General features: G+C 37.5%; 1 protein-coding gene across 4 annotated transcripts in view; it reads right to left on the bottom strand.

Moving 5' to 3' along the window:
* acsl1a (acyl-CoA synthetase long chain family member 1a) overlaps positions 1 to 20,403 on the bottom strand; it is a 215,758-nt gene that overhangs the window by 23,674 nt on the left and 171,681 nt on the right. For all 4 annotated transcript variants that reach the window (XM_039751008.1, XM_039751011.1, XM_039751009.1 and 1 more), the window contains exons 16-18: positions 14,125 to 14,213; positions 10,948 to 11,064; positions 8,027 to 8,170 (exon numbers count right to left, since the gene is read on the bottom strand). In XM_039751008.1, coding sequence (XP_039606942.1) covers positions 8,027 to 8,170; positions 10,948 to 11,064; positions 14,125 to 14,213 — 350 coding nt within the window. The remainder of the gene's footprint in view (positions 1 to 8,026; positions 8,171 to 10,947; positions 11,065 to 14,124; positions 14,214 to 20,403) is intronic.

The raw sequence follows: 20,403 nt of genomic DNA, 5'->3' as shown, positions 1-20,403 counted from the left end.
AAAACTAACACTGCAATAGTTTGCGCTATAGCGCTATCAATCGCCGGCTAAAAGCACTTTTTAACACTAGAATTACCAGAGCCTACGAAAAAACTCGGAAATCCGTCCCACCTTAAATCGCTTCTTAAAACCGTTCTCACCTCTCCGCCAGCATCTTTTGTTAATCTAAACGTGCTGATAAAAGAAAAGCTGCAAGTAGCCGGCTATTCCATCCCCCCACCAACTTAGAACGTGCACAAACTTCTCCCAGCTCATGCCTTGATTGATTTTCTGGGAGTGAAGTGGAGTTTTAGAGTGGAAATAATAGATCGTTGTTTGGAACACATGCATTTCATGTCTGTTCTGTTTCTACAGTAATCTGTGTAAACACATTGTTAAAACAGAAACGTTTTTTTTATTCTACTAGTAGATGACAAAATGTAGGCATAAACTATATAATGTATGAAGCCTGAAGTATCACAGAAATACTTTCACAAAAGGTACAAATCTAACACAACAATTGCGCATTTATTCAAAAATATAACTGCAGGAACAAAAAGCCGCCTTAACATGCGACATTGACACCCGTTGATTATGACTGCCTCCGTGGCGCAATAGAATCAGCTACCGACTGGGAATCAAAAGGTCACGAGTTCGATCCTGCACCACTCCGTTTTGAGAAGTAAATTGCTCTTAGTCTTACTATTTCAGAATAAAAACATACATTTGATTTCAGTCTGTAACAGCCAGTGTCATTTATGATACTTGTAAAGGTTAGCTTTTTTATTTTTATTTTTTTATTAGTCAGTTTTATTATCTCGGCCATGTTCAGAGCCCAAGCACACCCCACCCCCACATCTGATACTGAGTAGAATAAAAAAAACGTTTCTGTTTTAACAATGTGTTTACACAGATTACTGTAGAAACGGAACAGACATGAAATGCGTGTGTTCTAAACAACGATCTATTATTTCCACTCTAAAACTCCACTTACTCCCAGAAAATCAATCAAGGCATGAGCTGGGAGAAGTTTGTGCACGTTCTAAGTCCGTGGGGGGATGGAATAGCCGGCTACTTGCAGCTTTTCTTTTATCAGCACATTTAGATTAACAAAAGACGCTGGCGGAGAGGTGAGAAAGGTTTTAAGAAGCGATTTAAGGTGGGACGGATTTTTTTCGTAGGCTCTGGTAATTCTAGTGTTGAGTTTTAAGCACAGGAAAAAAAATGAACATTTGAAAAAAATCCGTAATTTAATAAACCACCAAGAAAAATAACATTGCAACAATGCACGCTACGAACAGATCGCTGGAAACAGAAGTGAGAACAAAATCAAGCCCAATGTATTCTCTAACTGCCTTCCTACCTTAATGTGTCCAGCTCTCTCTCGCGCTGCTTGTGTGTCTGCATCTCGGGCTGCCTCTGTGTGTGGCTGTCGCAATCCCTCTGGCGCTGCCTCTCTGTGTGTGTGTGTGTGTGTGTGTGCTCGCACTGCCTGTGTGTGTGTGTGTCTGTGTGTCGCGCTCTCTCTCTCGCTTGCTGCACAGGAAATGCACAGGGAGAGACTGAACATGTACAAACCAAAAGAGAAACTGGCTGGAGTGTGTGGTCGTGAACCGAGGCAAAAGTTTGGCAAACTTTTTGGTCGTAAACCGAGTTGTACGTGTACCGAGACGTTCGTGAACCCAGCGAGGTTCCACTGTACTGTGTAAACTCAAGTATGAGTCAGGTCTTAAAACCTGGAAAATCGATCATAAAAATCAGACCCCGCCTTGTATGCCCATTCAAAAACACAACACTTGAGGTTTTTTTTTTTTTTTAATACATCTTCTTGCCTCCTTCAGACGCATTGAATTTTGTTGCAGCAGCGCAGTTACGAATTTCTTTCTCTACTTCAACGACGTTTAATTTAAAACAAGCTTCATATTTTCTTCTGATCAGACACTCCACTGTAGATAAGGGATACTCTTACAATAAAGGTGTTTGAGGGTGTGAGATACAAAAAACACAAATCAGTGCAAATGTTGCTTTAGAATAGTTTGGGTATTACCGTGTCGTCACGCAAGCACAATAGAGAGAGAGAGAGAGAGAGAGACAGAGACAGAGACAGAGAGAGAGAGGGGTTAGGAACACGTGCTGATACAGTGCATTGCTGCACTCACATAGAAAAAAAAACACTTGTGTGTTCCGTGGTTACTCTCTCAGGTGGGTGTTAGCATATCATAATCTCTTGGACAAATAGCGTGAGTTTTCTGCATTCGACTTATATAACCGACATTATAAAATACCAGAAATTATATGGTAAAATCTAGTCCTGACTTATCCGTGGGAGAACTTATATACAATAATGGCAAACAGAATCAAGCAAAAGTATATGCAAGAATGTGAAGGCATCATGCAGTTTATAACTGACATGCAATTTTTAATTAATTCAATTTCAATATTCTACTGATCTCATATAAAGGATATATTGGGTAAGATTTCAACATTCATAACCATGACTAGGGCCAGTGTTATCTTTTTTGGTGCACTAGACAAGGTTTTGATTTGGCCCCTACATGCTCCAACACTACTACCTACCTTCCACTCACATTTTTAACACCTTAACTGCCTACCATAGTCATTGGATATCAGTGGTTTTGTACTTCTGGAACAAACACTAACAGAATGATATGCAAACACTAACACAGAATTTTTTTTTTTTAAGATAAATGTAATCAAATGTACTTGATTAATTGATCAGCAGCAAGTGTGACCACCTCCATAAAAGCAGTTTGCTGGTCTGGAGCATTCCGGTGTGTGTTAACACAATTGTTGCTGCCCATCAATTTGGGAACCTGATGACCCCCGATCCTCTTGATTCACTAACACAATGTCTGACTTGTATCTCAGAATGGATGAATATTAACTTTCTCAAGTTAAATAAAGAGAAAACTGAAATCTTAGTGATTGGCAATAATGGATACAATGAGGCTATTAGAAATAAACTGGATACATTAGGATTAAAAGTCAAGACGAAGGTAAAAAGCTTAGGGGTAATTGTTGACTATAATCTGAATTTTAAATCGCATATTAATCAGATCACTAGGACAGCATTTTTTCACCTAAGAAACATAGCTAAAGTTAGACCTCTTATATCACTGAAAGATGCTGAGAAATTAGTTTACGCGTTTTTTTTCAGTCAACTAGATTACTGTAACGCACTTCTCTCATGACTACCCACAAAAGACATAAATCGTTTGCAACTAGTGCAGAATGCAGCTGCTAGAATCCTAACTAGGAAAAGAAAATCCGAGCACATCTCTCCAGTTTTGATGTCACTAAACTGGTTACCTGTGTCATTCAGGATTGACTTTAAAATTCTGCTTATGGTTTATAGAGCCTTAAATAATCTCGCCCCATCTTACATATCGGAATGTCTGACACCTTATATTCCAAATCGTAACCTTAGATCCTCAAATGAGTGTCTCCTTAGAATTTCAAGAACAAAACTTAAAAGAAGTGGTGAGGCGGCCTTCTGCTGCTATGCACCTAAAATCTGGAATAGCCTGCCAATAGGAATTCACCAGGCTAGTACAGTAGAGCACTTTAAAACACTGCTGAAAACATATTACTTTAACATAGCCTTTTATACCTTCAATTTAACTTAATCCTGATACTCTGTATGTTCAATTCATCATAATAACTATTCATGGTGGCTCTAAAATCTGTACTGATCCCTACTCTCTCTTCTGTTTCTTTTTCCGGTTTCTTTGTGGTGGTGGCCTACGCCACCTCCACCTACTCAAAGCTTCATGATGCTCCAACAATGATGGTTGGATTAAAAGCCAGAAGTCTACATGACCATCATTTTCAAGTCCTTCCGTGAGAACCCTAAATCCAAAGAGGACTGTTTCATTTATGTTAGGTAGAATGCCCAGAGGGGACTGGGCGGTCTCATGGTCTGGAATTATTTTTTTCTCCAGCCGTCTGGAGTTTTTTTTTTGTTTTTTCTGTCCACACTGGCCATTGGACCTTACTCTTATTCTATGTTAATTAATGTTGACTTATTTTATTTTCTTATTGTGTCTTTTATTTTTCTATTCTTTATTATGTAAAGCACTTTGAGCTACTGTTTGTATGAAAATATGCTATATAAATAAATGCTGTTGTTGTTGTTGTTGTTGGGAAGGGTTAGAAGGCTGTTTTCAAACAATTTGAAGTCCATCATTCTACTCTATCGTGAAAAAGATTATTTAGAAGTGGATAACATTCAAGAGAGTTGTTGATCTTCCCAGGAAACTCACTCCAAGGTCAACAGTGCAGTGTTCACAGAAATTGCAAAAAACCTAAGAGCTACATTTCAGACTTTACAGACCTTAAATAGCATTTTAATTGTTAATGTTCATGACAGTACAATTAGTAAAAGACTGAACAATTATGGCTTGTTTGGAACGGGTCCCTGGAGAAAGCTTTTTCTCTCTAAACACAACATGGCAGCATGGCTTAGGTTTGCAAAGCTGCATGTGAACAAAGTACAGGACTTCTGGAACAATGTCCTTTGTTTAGACAAAACCAAAGTGGAGATGTTTGGCCATAATGCAAAGTTCCAGGTTTGGTGAAAACCAAACACAGCAAATCAGCACAAATGTCAAGAACAGTGGTGAAGGGGGTGATGAATTGGGCTTGTTCTGTAGCCACAGGACCTGGGCACTTTGCAGTCACTGAGACGACCATGAACTGCTTTGTACAACAAAATATTCTAGACAAAAATATGAGGCCATCTGTCTGACAGCGAAAGTTGACAAAATTAAGTCATGCAACAGGACAATGATCCCAAGCACATCAGCAAATCTACAACAGAATACCTGAAAAAGAAATGAAACAAGCTGTTGTAATGGCCAAGTCAAAGTCCAGACCTCAAACTGAGTGAAATGCTGTGGTGGGAGCTTAAGAGACCTGCACATGCATGGATGGATGAATGCTTTATAAACAAATGCCCATAAACCTCAATGTAAACTCAAGAAACACTTTAAAGAAGAGTGGGCCAAAAATCCACCAAAACGATGTGAGAGACTGAAAAAGTCATACAAAAAACAATTACTTCAAGTTGTTGCTGCTAAAGGTGGTTCTACTAGCAACTGAGGTATATGTACTTAGTACTTCCATTTTGGCTTAATTTTTTTTAAATAAGTAATGATAAGGTAGAACCTGTTGTGTGTTGTTTTACACCCCTGATGTTAGATTTATATAATTTTAGAATCTGCCAAGGACCAGAATTTACTTATTTTTTTAATTATGTCCTGATACGTAAAAAACCATACAGTAGAACTGTAAGAGGGTGTACTTTCTTTTTCACATGACTGTATATAGAAGTTGTACCTGCTGGTGAGTAAGGCAGAATCAAATGTGGTTCAAACGCATACCGAAAGAAATCTCAGTCCAAATGTTTGTTTTAAAAGATTTAGTGAAAATTCAAAGGAAACAGTCCACACAAGAATAAAGAAAAAATGTTGTTACACAGGTAAAATAAAAGGCAAAAAAAAAAATGGGGAAAAACTGCCTCTTTGCTAAACTTAGCTTTTCTTGTCAAACTTCAGTTGTTTCTATACTTAGAGATGCTTTACTTCGCCATCAGTACACTCAAAATGTACGGCACACCACGTTCAATAAAGCATATTAATGTTCATACTATTGGCCATGTAAGGTACGGTTTAAAACCATGTGCCCTCCGTGCCTTACACACAGCAAGGCAGGGCTCTAACTGAGGCTAACTTATAGTCAAAGAGGCTAGAAATAGTTAGAATATACCAATTCAATTCAATTCAACTTGTGGGGGTTGTAAGAACCTCCCATAGACTATGCACTAATATATAGGCAAACATATCTCTCTATTATGAAAGAAAATCCTGCGACTAGACTTGATTTTGAAGAGAGAGAGAGAGACAGACACTTCAGAAAGGCAGAGACACTTTCACTTCCCGCAACACGGTCAAGTCACGTCATACTGACATCCATTGGAAGCATATTCACATGAGATGGTGACCTAAGCAACTCGCACTCTACTTACAAACATTGTCAAACAAGATCTCAAAAACAGACCCAAAAGTGATGGAGAGAAAAAAATGCAAACAAGAACACTAATAATCTATGTTCAACATCGCAAACATCGATGGCAAAACAGGATGGTCATACAATATGAAACAAACGCATTCAGAAAAATGAATAACACCCACACAATATTTTGGGTCCAAGTTAGTAATACGTTCCCATGTATTTAATCCACTTCTATCATCTCAATGTCTATTGCAACATTACGCTATTAATGCGTAAGTAAAAGTCGCAGCCAATCGTCTCTTCTTTATTAAATCGAATCAAGCTAAACTTACAACGCTACATATGCTTGGTCTCATTGATCACGTTCAAAATTCAAATATCAATAGTTCAGACAAATTCACAATAGGTAAAGCAGTAATATTACCATCATCATATCAAGGTAGTCCAAGAGTACTGCAACAGTTATATCATGTTGCAATGGCAATATCCAGAGCTATCCGCCGGCCAGATTTATTTCTTACAATGATGTACAATCCACAATGGCCACAAATCCGCAGCATCGGCTCTGGAGATTCCCACTTTCATACAGATTGTTTCATCAGAAAGTCTTGTTTTTATTGAATGAACTGGACATGATGTTCGTGCAAAAAGGAGATCATGATATGCCATTCATATTAAAACGTTTACAGTTTCCCATAAGAATAGCTTTTGCAATGATAATTAACAAATCACAAGGAGAAACATTTGAAAAAGTTTATTTATAAGAGACAAAGAAACGATATTCACTCACAGCCAGTTATACGTTGCATTATCACGCTGTAAGACCAAACAAGGAATCAAAATTCAATGTGATCAAGAAAAGTTAATTCCAAATATTGTTTTTACTGAAGTTTTAAAATAAAAAGTGAACATAATGCATATTAACAATTCCCATGCATAAAAAAACACTTTAAATTGTATTTCCACAGAATCAAACCCGGGGGTTGGTGAGCAAAGCAAGCAGGGGGCACAACCCCCTAATAACTAAAATAACTAGGAAACTGCTTTTACAGAAGTAAAAACTCAATGAAAAAGAACAAATTATTACACACATTTAACTATTTAGAGTAAGGAAAGTTGGATGTACATATAAAAGTCATGTGTAACAGATAAAATGATCTATGTTATAAATACAACATGGACAGCTAGATAATTAACTAGATGAGGACAAAGTTATCTAGAGGCAGTAGAAAGCTATAGCTTTTGCAGGTCTCCTGAAAAATTGGGTGTTAAGCACTAGCAAGAAAGCTTAAATAAGCCAAGGTCTACCATATTCAAAATGGTATTAGCCATGATCTTAGAGTTACAAATCCTGAAAGAATGTGCCTTCTGGAATACTTAAAATTTCATTCAATTTGAATGCTAGCATTTATCATTTACTTGTGGCTTTAACAGCATACACTACTTTCTAATTCTACAAATAATACAGTTATACTGCTTTTAAAGCATACCATGACCTGCGCTCTAACCAAACTGATCCAGTCAAGCTACTGAATGAAGCTAATAAAACAGCTAACATGAGCACCAGATTATGAAAATACTCCAGGCTAAAGTAAGCAGGCGAAAGTTTTACGCAGCAAAAAATCTGCATCTAACTAGATGAAAAGAAACCATAGAAAATGCTAATTAGTTAGCTTCCTATATTTAATCAAAACATTATTTTTAAATCTTGTTTGAGAAGTGGGTAAATATGATTAACCTGTAGTTAAAATATTTTTCACTCTCTGCTCAGTACAAAAGAATGGATAAAATATTGCAGCATGTTCTACTCTTTGCTACAGAATAAAGACCTTTATGATGGTTGTTTATCTGTAAACATTTTCTATGTTTACAAGATTGTAGTAGTTACAAATTATATGAAATTTAAATCACAGAATATAAAGTGCAACCGACAGCAAAGTTAAAACTAGTGTAGTTATGGTTCAAAATTAACCAAAATGCAACACATACACTGAAACATTCAAAATGTTCTCACCTGCAGGCTGTCTCCATGGACAAATATCTGGGCAACAGGCTCACTTCGCAAGTAAATATTCTCAATTTTCTCTGGGGCTATGTATTCTCCTTGGGCCAATTTAAATATGTGCTTTTTCCTATCAATAATCTTCAATGTTCCATTCTGTGAAAAATATAATTACAATTATTCAGTCCTTCACAGACAGGATTATGTATTACAATATATAATTTTATGTTATGCTTTTGTATATTTAGCATCATTTTGAGTATTCTGATTTGAAAGACTGAAATAATATTAATAACTTAATATTTTATTTCTTAACAGTACAAATTGTAAAATGTATTCTAAGATTTTTCAGATAAGGAAAACACAAGTTACGAGGTAAGGTTGTTATACTCATTAATCATGGTGCCATAGGGCAGTGTCGTATTACAAGATGATAAGCACATATAAGATCCTAGAATAAAAATAAAAACTACAGTAATTTTCTTAATTTCCGACAGACACTTCTGCCATACCTGTGCATAATGAAGCAATTTTCCATGACTAAAGTACTGCTGGAGCAAAGATACAAATACACTGTCCTGCTACTGTCATCTATAACATTTTGTTGTCTCAATTTGTATGTGCTTGCGAGGATGCAGCTTCGTGCAGCCTTTGTCTAAGGTGTGTGTGAATGTTAAATTGCATTTTGAAAGAGACAACTGTTTTAGTAATGTAGTCTCATCTAAAATAGGTTTTTGTCAGTTTCTGGAAATTTTGATTCTTTTACCACAGACCCTCAGGATGTTCCAGAAAAATACAAAGACCAAAAATAAAGAAGTGGGTAAATTGCAAGTGTGGGCACTTACGGGATTTTGTTTTAGTGCAAGGATGAGCAAAAACAAGTTTAGAATTCTTTTTTTAGAATAAGATCTCAATTTCTACTGATGTGACTTCACATTTCTATGGAAAAATCTATCATTCCATGGAGGTTCACATAATGGTGTACTGCATGGTTAAAAAAGAAAAAAGGCAACTTTTTAAAGGGCACTAGTTGGGGGTTATTTTTGTCCATCAGTCAACAATAAAAATGAAAGAACAATGTTTCAATTTGTTTGAAAACTATGCAGCAAAAACTTTTTTTTCCAAAGCTGGGTGAATCTTGATGCAATGACCCTATAGTACAGTATGTCTAAAGTCTACAATTAAAATATAATGTGTTAATAAATACCCCAAAAGGGAACCTGGTTGATCTTATATGAAAAAACATTGTAAAAATTCCCTTGCTTCATTAAATTAAAAATTGTTCAACACTTTAAAGTGACAAATTTATTGGTACCCTCCACAAAAAAAAATGAAGAACCTATAATTGTCTCTGAAATAATTGGAAACTGACAAAAATAACTGGCACCCATCATTGTTTATTCCATATTTCACAAAAAGCAGACTTTGCTTTAGAGTTCAAATAATAACACACATAAAAATGTCATGAGACCCTTAACCTAATATTTTGTTTAGCAACCTTTAGAGTCATTTACTACAAACAAGTAATTCCTGTAGCTCTCAATGAAACTTCTGCACCTGTCAACAGTTAGTTTGGCCCACTTTTCTGAGAAAACTGCTCCAGATGTGTCAGGTTTGAAGGGTGCCTTCTCCAGACTACATGGTTCAGTTCTTTCCATAGATGTTCAATAGGATTGAAATCAGGATTCATAGAAGGCCACTTCAGAATAGTCTAATGTTTTGTTCTTAGATATTCTTGGGTGCTATTAGCTGTGTGTTTTGGGTCATTATTTTCTAGGAGGATCATGGCCTGTGACTAAAACAGAGCTTTCTGTCACTGGGCAAAAAAGCAGCCCAAAGCAACCAAGCCTCCTCCACCATGTAGGTATGGTGTTGTTTTCTTTGAAACTTTCATTTTTTTCATCTGTCGACACAGAGTTGATGTGATTTGCCTAATAGCTCCAGTTTTGTCTCAAGTGTCCAAAGAACATTCTCCCTGAAGCATTGCAGCTTGTCAACATGCATTTTAGCAAATTCCAGTCTGGCTTTCTTATGCATTACTTTCAACTGTGAAGTCCTCTTGGGTGGTCTTCCATTAAGCCCACTGTCATTCAAAAAGCAACAGATGGTGTGTTCAGACACTGACCTTGGAGTTAACTCTGCATCTCTTTGTAAGTTCTCCTTGGCCTGTTGTCTGCTATTCTCGCTATCCTACTGTCCATTCTGGGGTCGGCTACAGTCCCATGGACCTTACACTTCTTAAGAAGATGTAAAGGAACATCAAGCTGCTTGGATGGTTTTAAAACATTTGCATTTAACACGTTTGTCAATAAATATCATTCTGATCACTCCAGGCAACATTTTCCTTTGCTTGACCTAGTCCATGTTCAGTGTGAGACACACAATAATACCAAACAGCAGAAGGACTACTTTTCTTAAATAGGCTGAATGACTGATTGCACAATTGGAGACATGTGTGATTCTAATTCAAGAAAACCACTAGTTTGAAAAATCACTCTAACCAATAATTTATGATCCTTTCTATGGCTACCAACAAATGTGTGCGGGCCACTTTAGAATATCTTTATAGAATAAGCAATACTTTATCTCTTATCACACTTGCTTTACATTTTACATAGCAAAGGCATGCAGGTATACATGGGACAATTGCTTTCATTTAATGACTTTCAGGTGACATGCAGAACTTTTTCCAATGAGCTGTAAGGGTACCAACAAATTTGTCCATGTCTGTAAGAACTGATTTTTGGGTCAAGAGTAAGATACCAGTTTTTGAAGATTATCAAAAAGTAATATACAGAAGTAATTTTTGAAAGGTGCCCTTTCTAGTCTATTGCTGCATTAACCAAAAATGAAAAACATTATATTTTACAATCAAGCAATGTGGAAAAATATTACAAAATGCGTAAAAAGACAGTTAGTTGTCAATCTCTTACTGGCAACCACTTCCCAATGTCCCCAGTGTGAAGCCAACCATCTTTATCAAGAGCTTCGGCAGTTTTCTCTGGGTCATTAAGGTAACCTTTAAACACACAGGGCCCTCGAACACAGACCTGAAAGTTTAAAATAAGTCAAATTATGAACATTGCCGTGAAAACATCATGCCACTTTAATTACAAAATAACTAGCATATTCTATATGGTCAAATGTTTTAATAATCAAAGTGATGCACAAGACTACTTCCATTGTACATTTAGTAAAGAAAGTTAGATATTATAGTAACATTGTCTTAAAATTGAAACTTGGGGAGACTATAGGGGGGTTTGAGAAAGAGAGTAAGATATCTTTAATCTATCGTTTTAATCCTTATAAGTACCAATGTAACAATAGACTTCATGTCAATAACTCCTGGGAAAATTGAAAATTAAGGTCAAAGCTGTTTTATCTTCAATTAAGACAATAAAATGACAACAAAAGTTCAGCAGCAATGTCTCAAAGACTGAAGAGTTAACTTTGTGAGCTGGAATATTAAAGGCTTGAATCACTAATTAAAGAGAAAGAAAGTATTCCCTCACCTAACAGGTCTAATTGCTAAAAATAATATTTTTACAGGAGACCCACTTATTAAGCAAAGATCAGTCTCAGCTGCACAAAGACTGGACTGGCCAAATGTTCCATTCCAGCTTTACAAAGTAAACTACAGCTGTGGGAATTCTTATACATAGGACAGTCTCATTTGTAGTATCAGATGTAGTATATGATCCTGAAGGGAGATATGCGATTGTCATGGGTAATTTATTTAACTACAAAGTGATTTTGATAAATATTTATGCGCCCAATGTCAATAATAGGGAATTGATGCAGAATGTATTTGCATCCGTTCCCAGTGTGAACACTCATGAAATTATATTGGCTGGGGACTTTAATTGTGTTTTAAATCCAGACCTAGATAGGTCTCCTGCCACAGGGCCGATGACATCTAACACTACAGATAATTACAAAGTTTGCAACTGACCATAACTTATCAGACCGCTGAAGATTCCTAAACTCAAACTCAAGAGCATATTCCTTCTACTCACCAGTGCATCATTGCTACTCAAGAATTGATAATTTCCTTGTAGATAAAAATTTCTTGCCGACGGTTAAATCGTAATTATGATGTTATTGTTATTTCCAACCATGCCCCTTTGATTTTGGGGCTAAAATCATTATGCCCCACATACTCATCTTGCAGATGGCGTCTTAATCCACTTTTATTAGCAGACGAGAACTGTACAGAATTTATATCCAAACAAATCAATATTTTTTTAGAGACAAATACATCCTCAGACGTTCCTGCAGGAATACTCTGGGAAAACCTGAAGGCCTTCTTAAGAGGACAGATTATCTCATATCTTTCCCACAGAAACAAATTGGAAACCAAGAAGGTATCAGAGCTAATTAGCAAAATTACTAGAATAGATCAGCAACATGCCAGGTGTACAAGTGAGGTGTTCATAGGAAGAGGTAGGCTCTGCATTCAGAACTCATCCTCTTAACAACTAAAGAAACTGAACTACTAATTTTTAAATCAATACATTATTATGAAGACGGAAAGAAAGTTAATCAGATTAGCTCAACAAATCCACAAGGAAGAAGTTTGCAATGCACTCCCAGTAATCACCAACAAAAACGGAGACAAAATCATTGACCATAAAAATATAATGCAAACATTTAAAGACTACTATAAGTCCTTATATTCTGCTTAGTTTAAAGAAAAAAAGACACTAGCTAATGCATTTCTGGATGCATTATACATACCACAACTAGATATTCAGTGCAGAGGAATTGGACAAACCTCTGGCACAATCAGAATTACTAGATGCTATAAACTCACTTCAGAGTGGGAAAGCAGCCGGCCCTGATGACTACCTTGCCAAATTATGTAAGAAATTCTCAAATCAGCTAGCTCCCTCTTCTATTAGCAACATTTACAGAAACAAGAGACAATACAATTATACCTCAAACTTTTCACCAAGCATTAATTACTGTCTTTCCTAAACAAAATAAGGACTTTACAATATGCATCATACAGAACAATTTCACTTCTGAATAATGATGTTAAGATATTCTCCAAAGTCCTAGCTAGAAGGATGGAGAAAGTGCTCCCTTCTGTAATATCACAAGACCAAACTGGATTTATTAAAGACAGACACTTAGCTTCCAATCTTCACACCTGTTTAATGTGATATATTCACCCACAAAGTCAAACACCCCAGAGATAATATTATCGTTAGATGCAGTAAAAGTATTTGACATGGTTGAATGGAACTATCTTTTCACTACACTGGAGAAATTTGGGTTTGGCACAACATTTGTGCATGGATCAAACTACTGTACACCAGTCCAGAAGCATCAGTCTGTATTAACAATATTAATTCAGACTAATTTAACTAGAACGTGGTACCAGATAGGCATACCCCTTATCACCACTGCTTTTTGCAATCACCATTGAGCCACTGGCAATTCACTGTCGAAATGCTTATGAGATAAAGGGGATTATCAGAGAAGGACTGGAGCAGAAAGTTTCTCTATATGCAGATGATATGGTACTATATATATCAGATCCACAAAATACTGTGCCTGCAGTCCTAACAGCACTAACAATTTCAAAAGGTTTCTGGTCTCAATTTGAATAAAAGTGTGCTCTTCCCAGGGAATTTTCAAGCATACAATATTACAGTTAGGTCCATAAATATTTGGACAGAGACAACTTTTTTTACACTACTGGCACGTAAGACTTATCTTGCTCAACTGGAAGAATCCTAACTCACCCATTCTAAGTCAGTGGGTAAATGATGTTATATACTATTTGAAACAGGAAAAAATCAAATTTGCACTTAGAGGATCTGTACAAAACTTTTTCAGAATCTGGCAGGATCTAATCAATAACATTTTAGAAGAAGCATTTTAATAAATGAATAAAGATAAATGGTCCTCAATTTATTTACCTATGTACTTATTTTTACTAGCTTAAAGATTTACTCTGCTAGCTCTCCTAGCTCTCTTTCTCAAAGGGGTGGAGGTTGATTTGTTTTGAACCATTTTTATAAAACTTGATTTGTGTGGAATGTTATTTAAAATTAATAAAATCCAAAAAAAAAAAGAAAATTTTTTTTTTTTTTAAATCTTACCTCACCCTCTCCATTAGCAGAAAAATAATTCATGTCTGGAACATCAACCAGCTTTAAGACACTACATGGCATTGGAGCACCAACATGACCTAGAAAGGGAAAACAGACCATGAAAATAAAAACTCCTAAAACTTTCAAAGAGTTTGTATGTTAAACATGAGCAACTCCATCTCAGAATTAGGGCAAAAATGATACCAGGTTGAACTAAGAGGTCAGAACTCCTCTACATACCACGTAAATTTAATCTTTAGTTCAAATGCTGTAGGAAGGGAAAGAATGAATCATAAATATTAGCACTATTCTCTAACATACAAACGTGAAATTTAAAATTAAAGACTATAGTTTCTTGCGAGCTCTTTAAAAACCAAAGTAAACAATCCACATTGTTTTCTATCAATTGCAAATGTAGGCCTATAGGCAGTCATGAAGTTCAATCAACATTAAATGCTGCACTGTGGCTTTTAGAATATTAGAACAATCTAGACAAGAGCAGGCCCATTGAAACCAACAAAGCTTACCAGTCCTATCCACATAATTCTTCTAAAAAAATATCAAGTTGAGTTATGAAACTCTCTAAATTCCTACCGTCTACCACACTACATGGTAGCTTATTCCGAGTGTCTGGTTTTTTGTGTAAAGAAAGACTTCCTGTCTGTGCAACATTTGCCCTTAGCACATTTTCAACTGGGTCCCTTTGTTCTTGATGAACTCATTTTAAAATAATTGTCTCAATCCACTGTACTAATTTAATTCCTTAGTACAATTAGTAGTAATTCAAAACACTTCAACCATGTCAACTCTTAATTTTCTTTTGCTTAAACTGAAAAGGCTTTCTTCATAATTCATCACCTGTAGCCCTGGAATGAGCCTAGTCACTCTTCTCTAGACCTTTTTTAGCCCTGCTATGTCCTTTTTGTAGTCTGGAAAACAAAACTGTATGCCAAGGTTATTATAGTTTTGCCTTTGTATAGTAGTTTTTATTTCTATATTTTTATGACCTTACCTGGAAATTCAGTTTAGTTTTAGTTTACTTCATCATGTATTTTTAGTTTTTATCTCAAAAAGATTTGTATATCTATTAGTTTCAGTTGTAGTTTTAGTAATTACGGCATGGAGCTCCTACAGAATCAGACAGAACTGTACACTTAACACTAGAATTACCAGAGCCTACGAAAAAACTCGTAATTCCGTCCCACCTTAAATCCCTTCACACCTCTCCGCCAGCGCCCTTTGTCTTCTAAATGTGCTGATAAAGAGAAGCTAGGCGCAGCCGGCTATTCCATCCCCCCACCAATTTAGAACGTGCACGAACTTCTCCCAGCTCATGCCTTGATTGAGTATCTGGGAGTGAAGTGGAGTTTTAGAGTGGAAATAATAGATCGTTGTTTGGAACACACGCATTTCATGTCTGTTCCGTTTCTACAGTAATCTGTGTCAGCACATTGTTAAAACAGAAGCGTTTTTTATATTCTAGTAGTAGATGACAAAATGTAAGCATAAACTATATAATGTATGAAGCCTGAAGTCCAAATAGCAAAGAAACATTTTCACAAGAATAACACAATTGCGCTTTTATTCAAAAGTATAACTGCAGAAACAAAAAGCCGCCTTAACATGCGACATTGACAGCAGTTTATTATGGCTGCCTCCGTGGTGCAATGGATTCAGTTCTTGCCTTGGAATCAAAAGGTTGTGAGTTCGATCCTGTACCCATTTCGTTTTGAGAAGTCAACTGCTCTTAGTCTTACTGTTTTAGAATAAAAGCATACATTTGATTTCAGTCTGTAACAGCCGGTGCAATTTATGATCCTTGTAAAGGTTAGCTTTTTTTTTATTCACTTTTCATTCTCTCAGTCGCGTTCAGAATCAATCCATACAACCCCATCTGACACGGCTGTTTTCACTAAAGATGCGCTTATAGCTCTGCAGTGTACCACGATGCATACTAACGCCCCAACCCGGGTTCTGACACACAAACGCTGGCGAAGCTGCCTTCTTCGTATCTCACCGTCACTTGCTTTTCTTTTTATTCAGTTTTATTGAGTGTTCCTGCCAGTCCCCGCATGTTGCTGTATGCTGTTTCTTTTGTACTCCAGGACATGCAGAGGAAAGAATGGTAAAGACCAGTAACTTCGGTGCTATATGCAATCATCAGACACTCCCCATCTGCCCGTGTCGTTCAAACACAGGAACATATATTGGTGTAAAAGTATAACAAAAGTGCACTTTTATTCAAGTGCACTTTTTCCATCGCCTTTTCCTGTAAGAAGCAATGTACACACTTCTCTCTATGCTGTGGTTTCTATTACACACCTGAAAGAAAGAGACAATATATGTGAAAATATAATCGCACTAATGCAATATTATTTGAAAACGAACAGCGTCAGATCGGGTGTGAATTTATGCAGGAACTGGAAATTCTCTGATGCGGGACCTTCCCCCAGGGAAGAAAGTACAGTGTCAGGTGCTCATTCAGTGTAATAGAAACCATAGCACAGAGAGGTGTGTACACTGCAACAAGTACACGTGTTGTAAATGTAGGAAGGACGGTCCTTGGGTGTGTGGGAACTGTTAATATTTGAATGTGATGATTTTATATAGCACGGAATGAAAATCAGCACTTCTTAGCATTGCACCATGCAAGCTGTCGTATCAATCGCCTACTGTAACTTGCTTTCTTTTTCTTCGGTTATACAGGTAGTTTTGAATAAAAGTGCACTTGTTTTGTTTGCAAATGAAGTGTCTGCGCGCACTTTTCGTGGCATTACACGTGTATTTTTGAGCATGCCCGTTTGAGCAGTATAAAAGTATTGAAAAGTATAACAAAACAACGGGCAGATGGGGAGTGTCTGATGATTGCATATAGCGCGAACTTACTGCTCTTTACCATTCTCTCCTCTGCATGCCCTGGAGTACAAAAGAAACAGAATACAGACGCTATAGCTCTGCGTTGTACCACGATGCATACTAACGCCCCGGGTTCTGACACACAGGCTGGCGAAGCTGCCTTCTTCGTATCTCACCGTCACTTGATTTTCTTTTTATTCAGTTTTATTGAGTGTTCCTGCCAGTCCCCGCATGTTGCTGTATGCTGGATATTTTCACATGTATTGTCTCTTTCTTTCAGGTGTGTAATAGAAACCACAGCATAGAGAGAAGTGTGTACATTGCTTCTTACAGGAAAAGGCGATGGAAAAAGTGCACTTGAATAAAAGTGCACTTTTGTTATACTTTTACACCAATATATGTTCCTGTGTTTGAACGACACGGGCAGATGGGGAGTGTCTGATGATTGCATATAGCGCGAAGTTACTGGTCTTTACCATTCTTTCCTCTGCATGTCCTGGAGTACAAAAGAAACAGCATACAGCAACATGCGGGACTGGCAGGAACACTCAATAAAACTGAATAAAAAGAAAAGCAAGTGACGGTGAGATACGAAGAAGGCAGCTTCGCCAGCGCTTGTGTGTCAGAACCGGTTGGTCGGGGGGTTAGTATGCATCACGGTACACTGCAGAGCTATAGCGCCTTTAGTGAAAACAGCCGTGTCAGATGGGGTTGTATGGATTGATTCTGAACGCGACTGAGAGAATGAAAAGTGAATTAAAAAAAAAAAGCTAACCTTTACAAGGATCATAAATTGCACCGCTGTTACAGACTGAAATCAAATGTATGCTTTTATTCTAAAACAGTAAGACTAAGAGCAGTTTACTTTTTAAAATGGAGTGGCGCAGGATCGAACTCGTAACCTTTTGATTCCCAAGCGGGCTGATCTATTGAACCACGGAGGCAGTTACAATAAACTGTGTCAATGTCGCATGTTAAGGCGCTTTTTGTTTCTGCAGTTATACTTTTGAATAAAAGCGCAATTGTGTTATTCTTGTGAAAATTTTTCTTTGCTATTTAGACTTCAGGCTTCATACATTATATAGTTTATGCCTACATTTTGTCATCTACTACTAGAATATAAAAAACGTTTCTGTTTTAACAATGTGCTGACACAGATTACTGTAGAAACGGAACAGACATGAAATGCATGTGTTCCAAATAATGATCTATTATTTCCACTCTAAAACTCCACTTCACTCCCAGATACTCAATCAAGGCATGAGCTGGGAGAAGTTCGTGCACGTTCTAAATTGGTGGGGGGATGGAATAGCCGGCTGTGCCTAGCTTCTCTTTATCAGCACATTTAGAAGACAAAGGACGGGCGGAGAGGTGTGAAGAGATTTAAGAAGCAGTTTAAGGTGAGACGGAATTACGAGTTTTTTCGTAGGCTCTGGTAATTCTAGTGTTAATGGATTTTGGATATGAGTTTAATGTTAGTGGAAGCTTAGTACACTACATGGTTTACTATCTGGTATTATATTTGTCTGATAAAAACAAGCATAATCAAAAACATACTGAACAGAACAATTTTACACAATTTTATAATTTTTAAAATATTTTCTATGTCACTTTTGCTGAATAAATCTGTGCTGACTGCTGCCACTTTTTATCTTTTCCTTTTATTGCCCAGAATGGGCCAATTTGTAATGAAATTTAGATGAATTTTAAGGTTTGAGGGTTTTTTTACTCTAAATGTCTATAGCACACAACATTTCCTGCTCAAAGACAATGTGCTTATAAGGAATGCCTTCAATATTGCATTCAAAAATCTCTCATACTGGGCTTTGCTATTTTCTAACAACCATATTGATCACTGATTCCTTTTAAGGCACAGAAAAAGTTAGACATAATTTTGCCACCTGCAGGCCTGAAAAGATATCAAAAATCAGAAAACACATTCTACTGTGTTCTGACAGGTGTGATCATGAAAATCATGGGGGCTTACGAAAAAGTGGACTCTTAGACTTGAATCAGTGACCCCACCTAGCTGTTGTCAGGGACGCAAGGGGCAACGACCCAGCCGGGACGCCTTGAGGGACCGGAAGAGGGTCTACGCCCACCCTGGATCACGTGGGGTCCGCTATCCTGGTTGCTTTGGGGGCCACGGGTAGAGAGCTTGGAAGCCCAACCCTGTAGGGACCCGTGGTCACCGCCAGGGGGCGCCCCAATGCTTTGGGGACCCTGGACCTCAGCACTTCCGCCACACCAGGACACTGGGGCGTGTCCAGGGAGGAGTGCCCTGAAACACCTGGAGCCCACCTGGGATGAAATAAAAGGGGCTGTCTCCCTTCATTCGAGGCTGGAGTTGGGTGGAAGCAGGACAAAGCAACAGAGGAGAGTGGCTCGAAGAGAAGGCATTGTGTGGCCAGGACTGTGTGGGGGTTCGTGTGTGCACTGACTTTATTCTGTAAATATCTGTGTAAATAAACGTGTGGTGGTGATGAACAACATGTCCGCCTGTCTGTGTCCGGATCGCTTCCACACTGTATTGAGGGAAACAAAGAAAAACAAGCATGTAGTGTGAAGGTTAGGGGTGGTGAGACGTGAAAAGCCCACCATAAGAGCAGTAGACCCTTAATGAGCACAGTAAGAACAGGTAATAGCAGTGTGGACAGCCACAAAATGACAGAAACAGCATCTGAGATTAGGAGCAATCTATCTCTATATATATATATATAAAATCCTAAGCCTAAAAGTGCAATGATTTTGTGCAATGATTTTATGTGACATCTTTATTTCACTTTTTTGTCACGCTTTAAATCAGGCTTATTTTAAAACCTACATATATATGTTTGGTATAATTCTTTTCAGAACTGATCGAACTTTAATGTGATGTTGTTAGATTTTCAGATTCTTATTTCGTTTTTAAATTATAAACTAAAAAAATATGAAGAACTCACGTCCCGCGAGACGAGACTTAACCTAAGAGTGCCAAGAGATTTAACCACATCCGGAGCCGGAAATAAGAGACAAAAGAGTAGAACAGCTGCTTTACAGTCTTTTAAATGTTCGAAGCACCGCACGAGATGCAGATCATGCGGCACGGCAGCAGCAGCAAGCCAGCAACTGATTGAGCATCAAGGAGGTAAATAAAAAAAAAAAAAAAAAAAAAACTGTATTTGTTTCCCATTGTATCACCGTTTAAGAGGAGATTTCGGAGGAGTGACCGTGTCTCTTTGGGGTATGTTCAGCCCCCCTCTTCACAACGGAAGCAGTACACTGGCCACAACTGGGGGTTGGGCGCAGAAGGCGCCAGGGGGACACCCCCCCACCAATGGCACATTAAATATAAGCCTGTTTATCCAGATTAGGATAGCCGGAAACCTGGAGCCAACCCCAGCAGGTCTGGATGCAATATATATAATATGGCTAATGTTAACAACAAAAAGA

Source organism: Polypterus senegalus, chromosome 4 (genome assembly GCF_016835505.1).
Source record: "Polypterus senegalus isolate Bchr_013 chromosome 4, ASM1683550v1, whole genome shotgun sequence".
NCBI classification, from domain to species: Eukaryota; Metazoa; Chordata; class Cladistia; order Polypteriformes; family Polypteridae; genus Polypterus; species Polypterus senegalus.
Note: the sequence above shows the minus strand (reverse complement) of the source record. Positions and strands in the feature narration are given on the sequence as shown.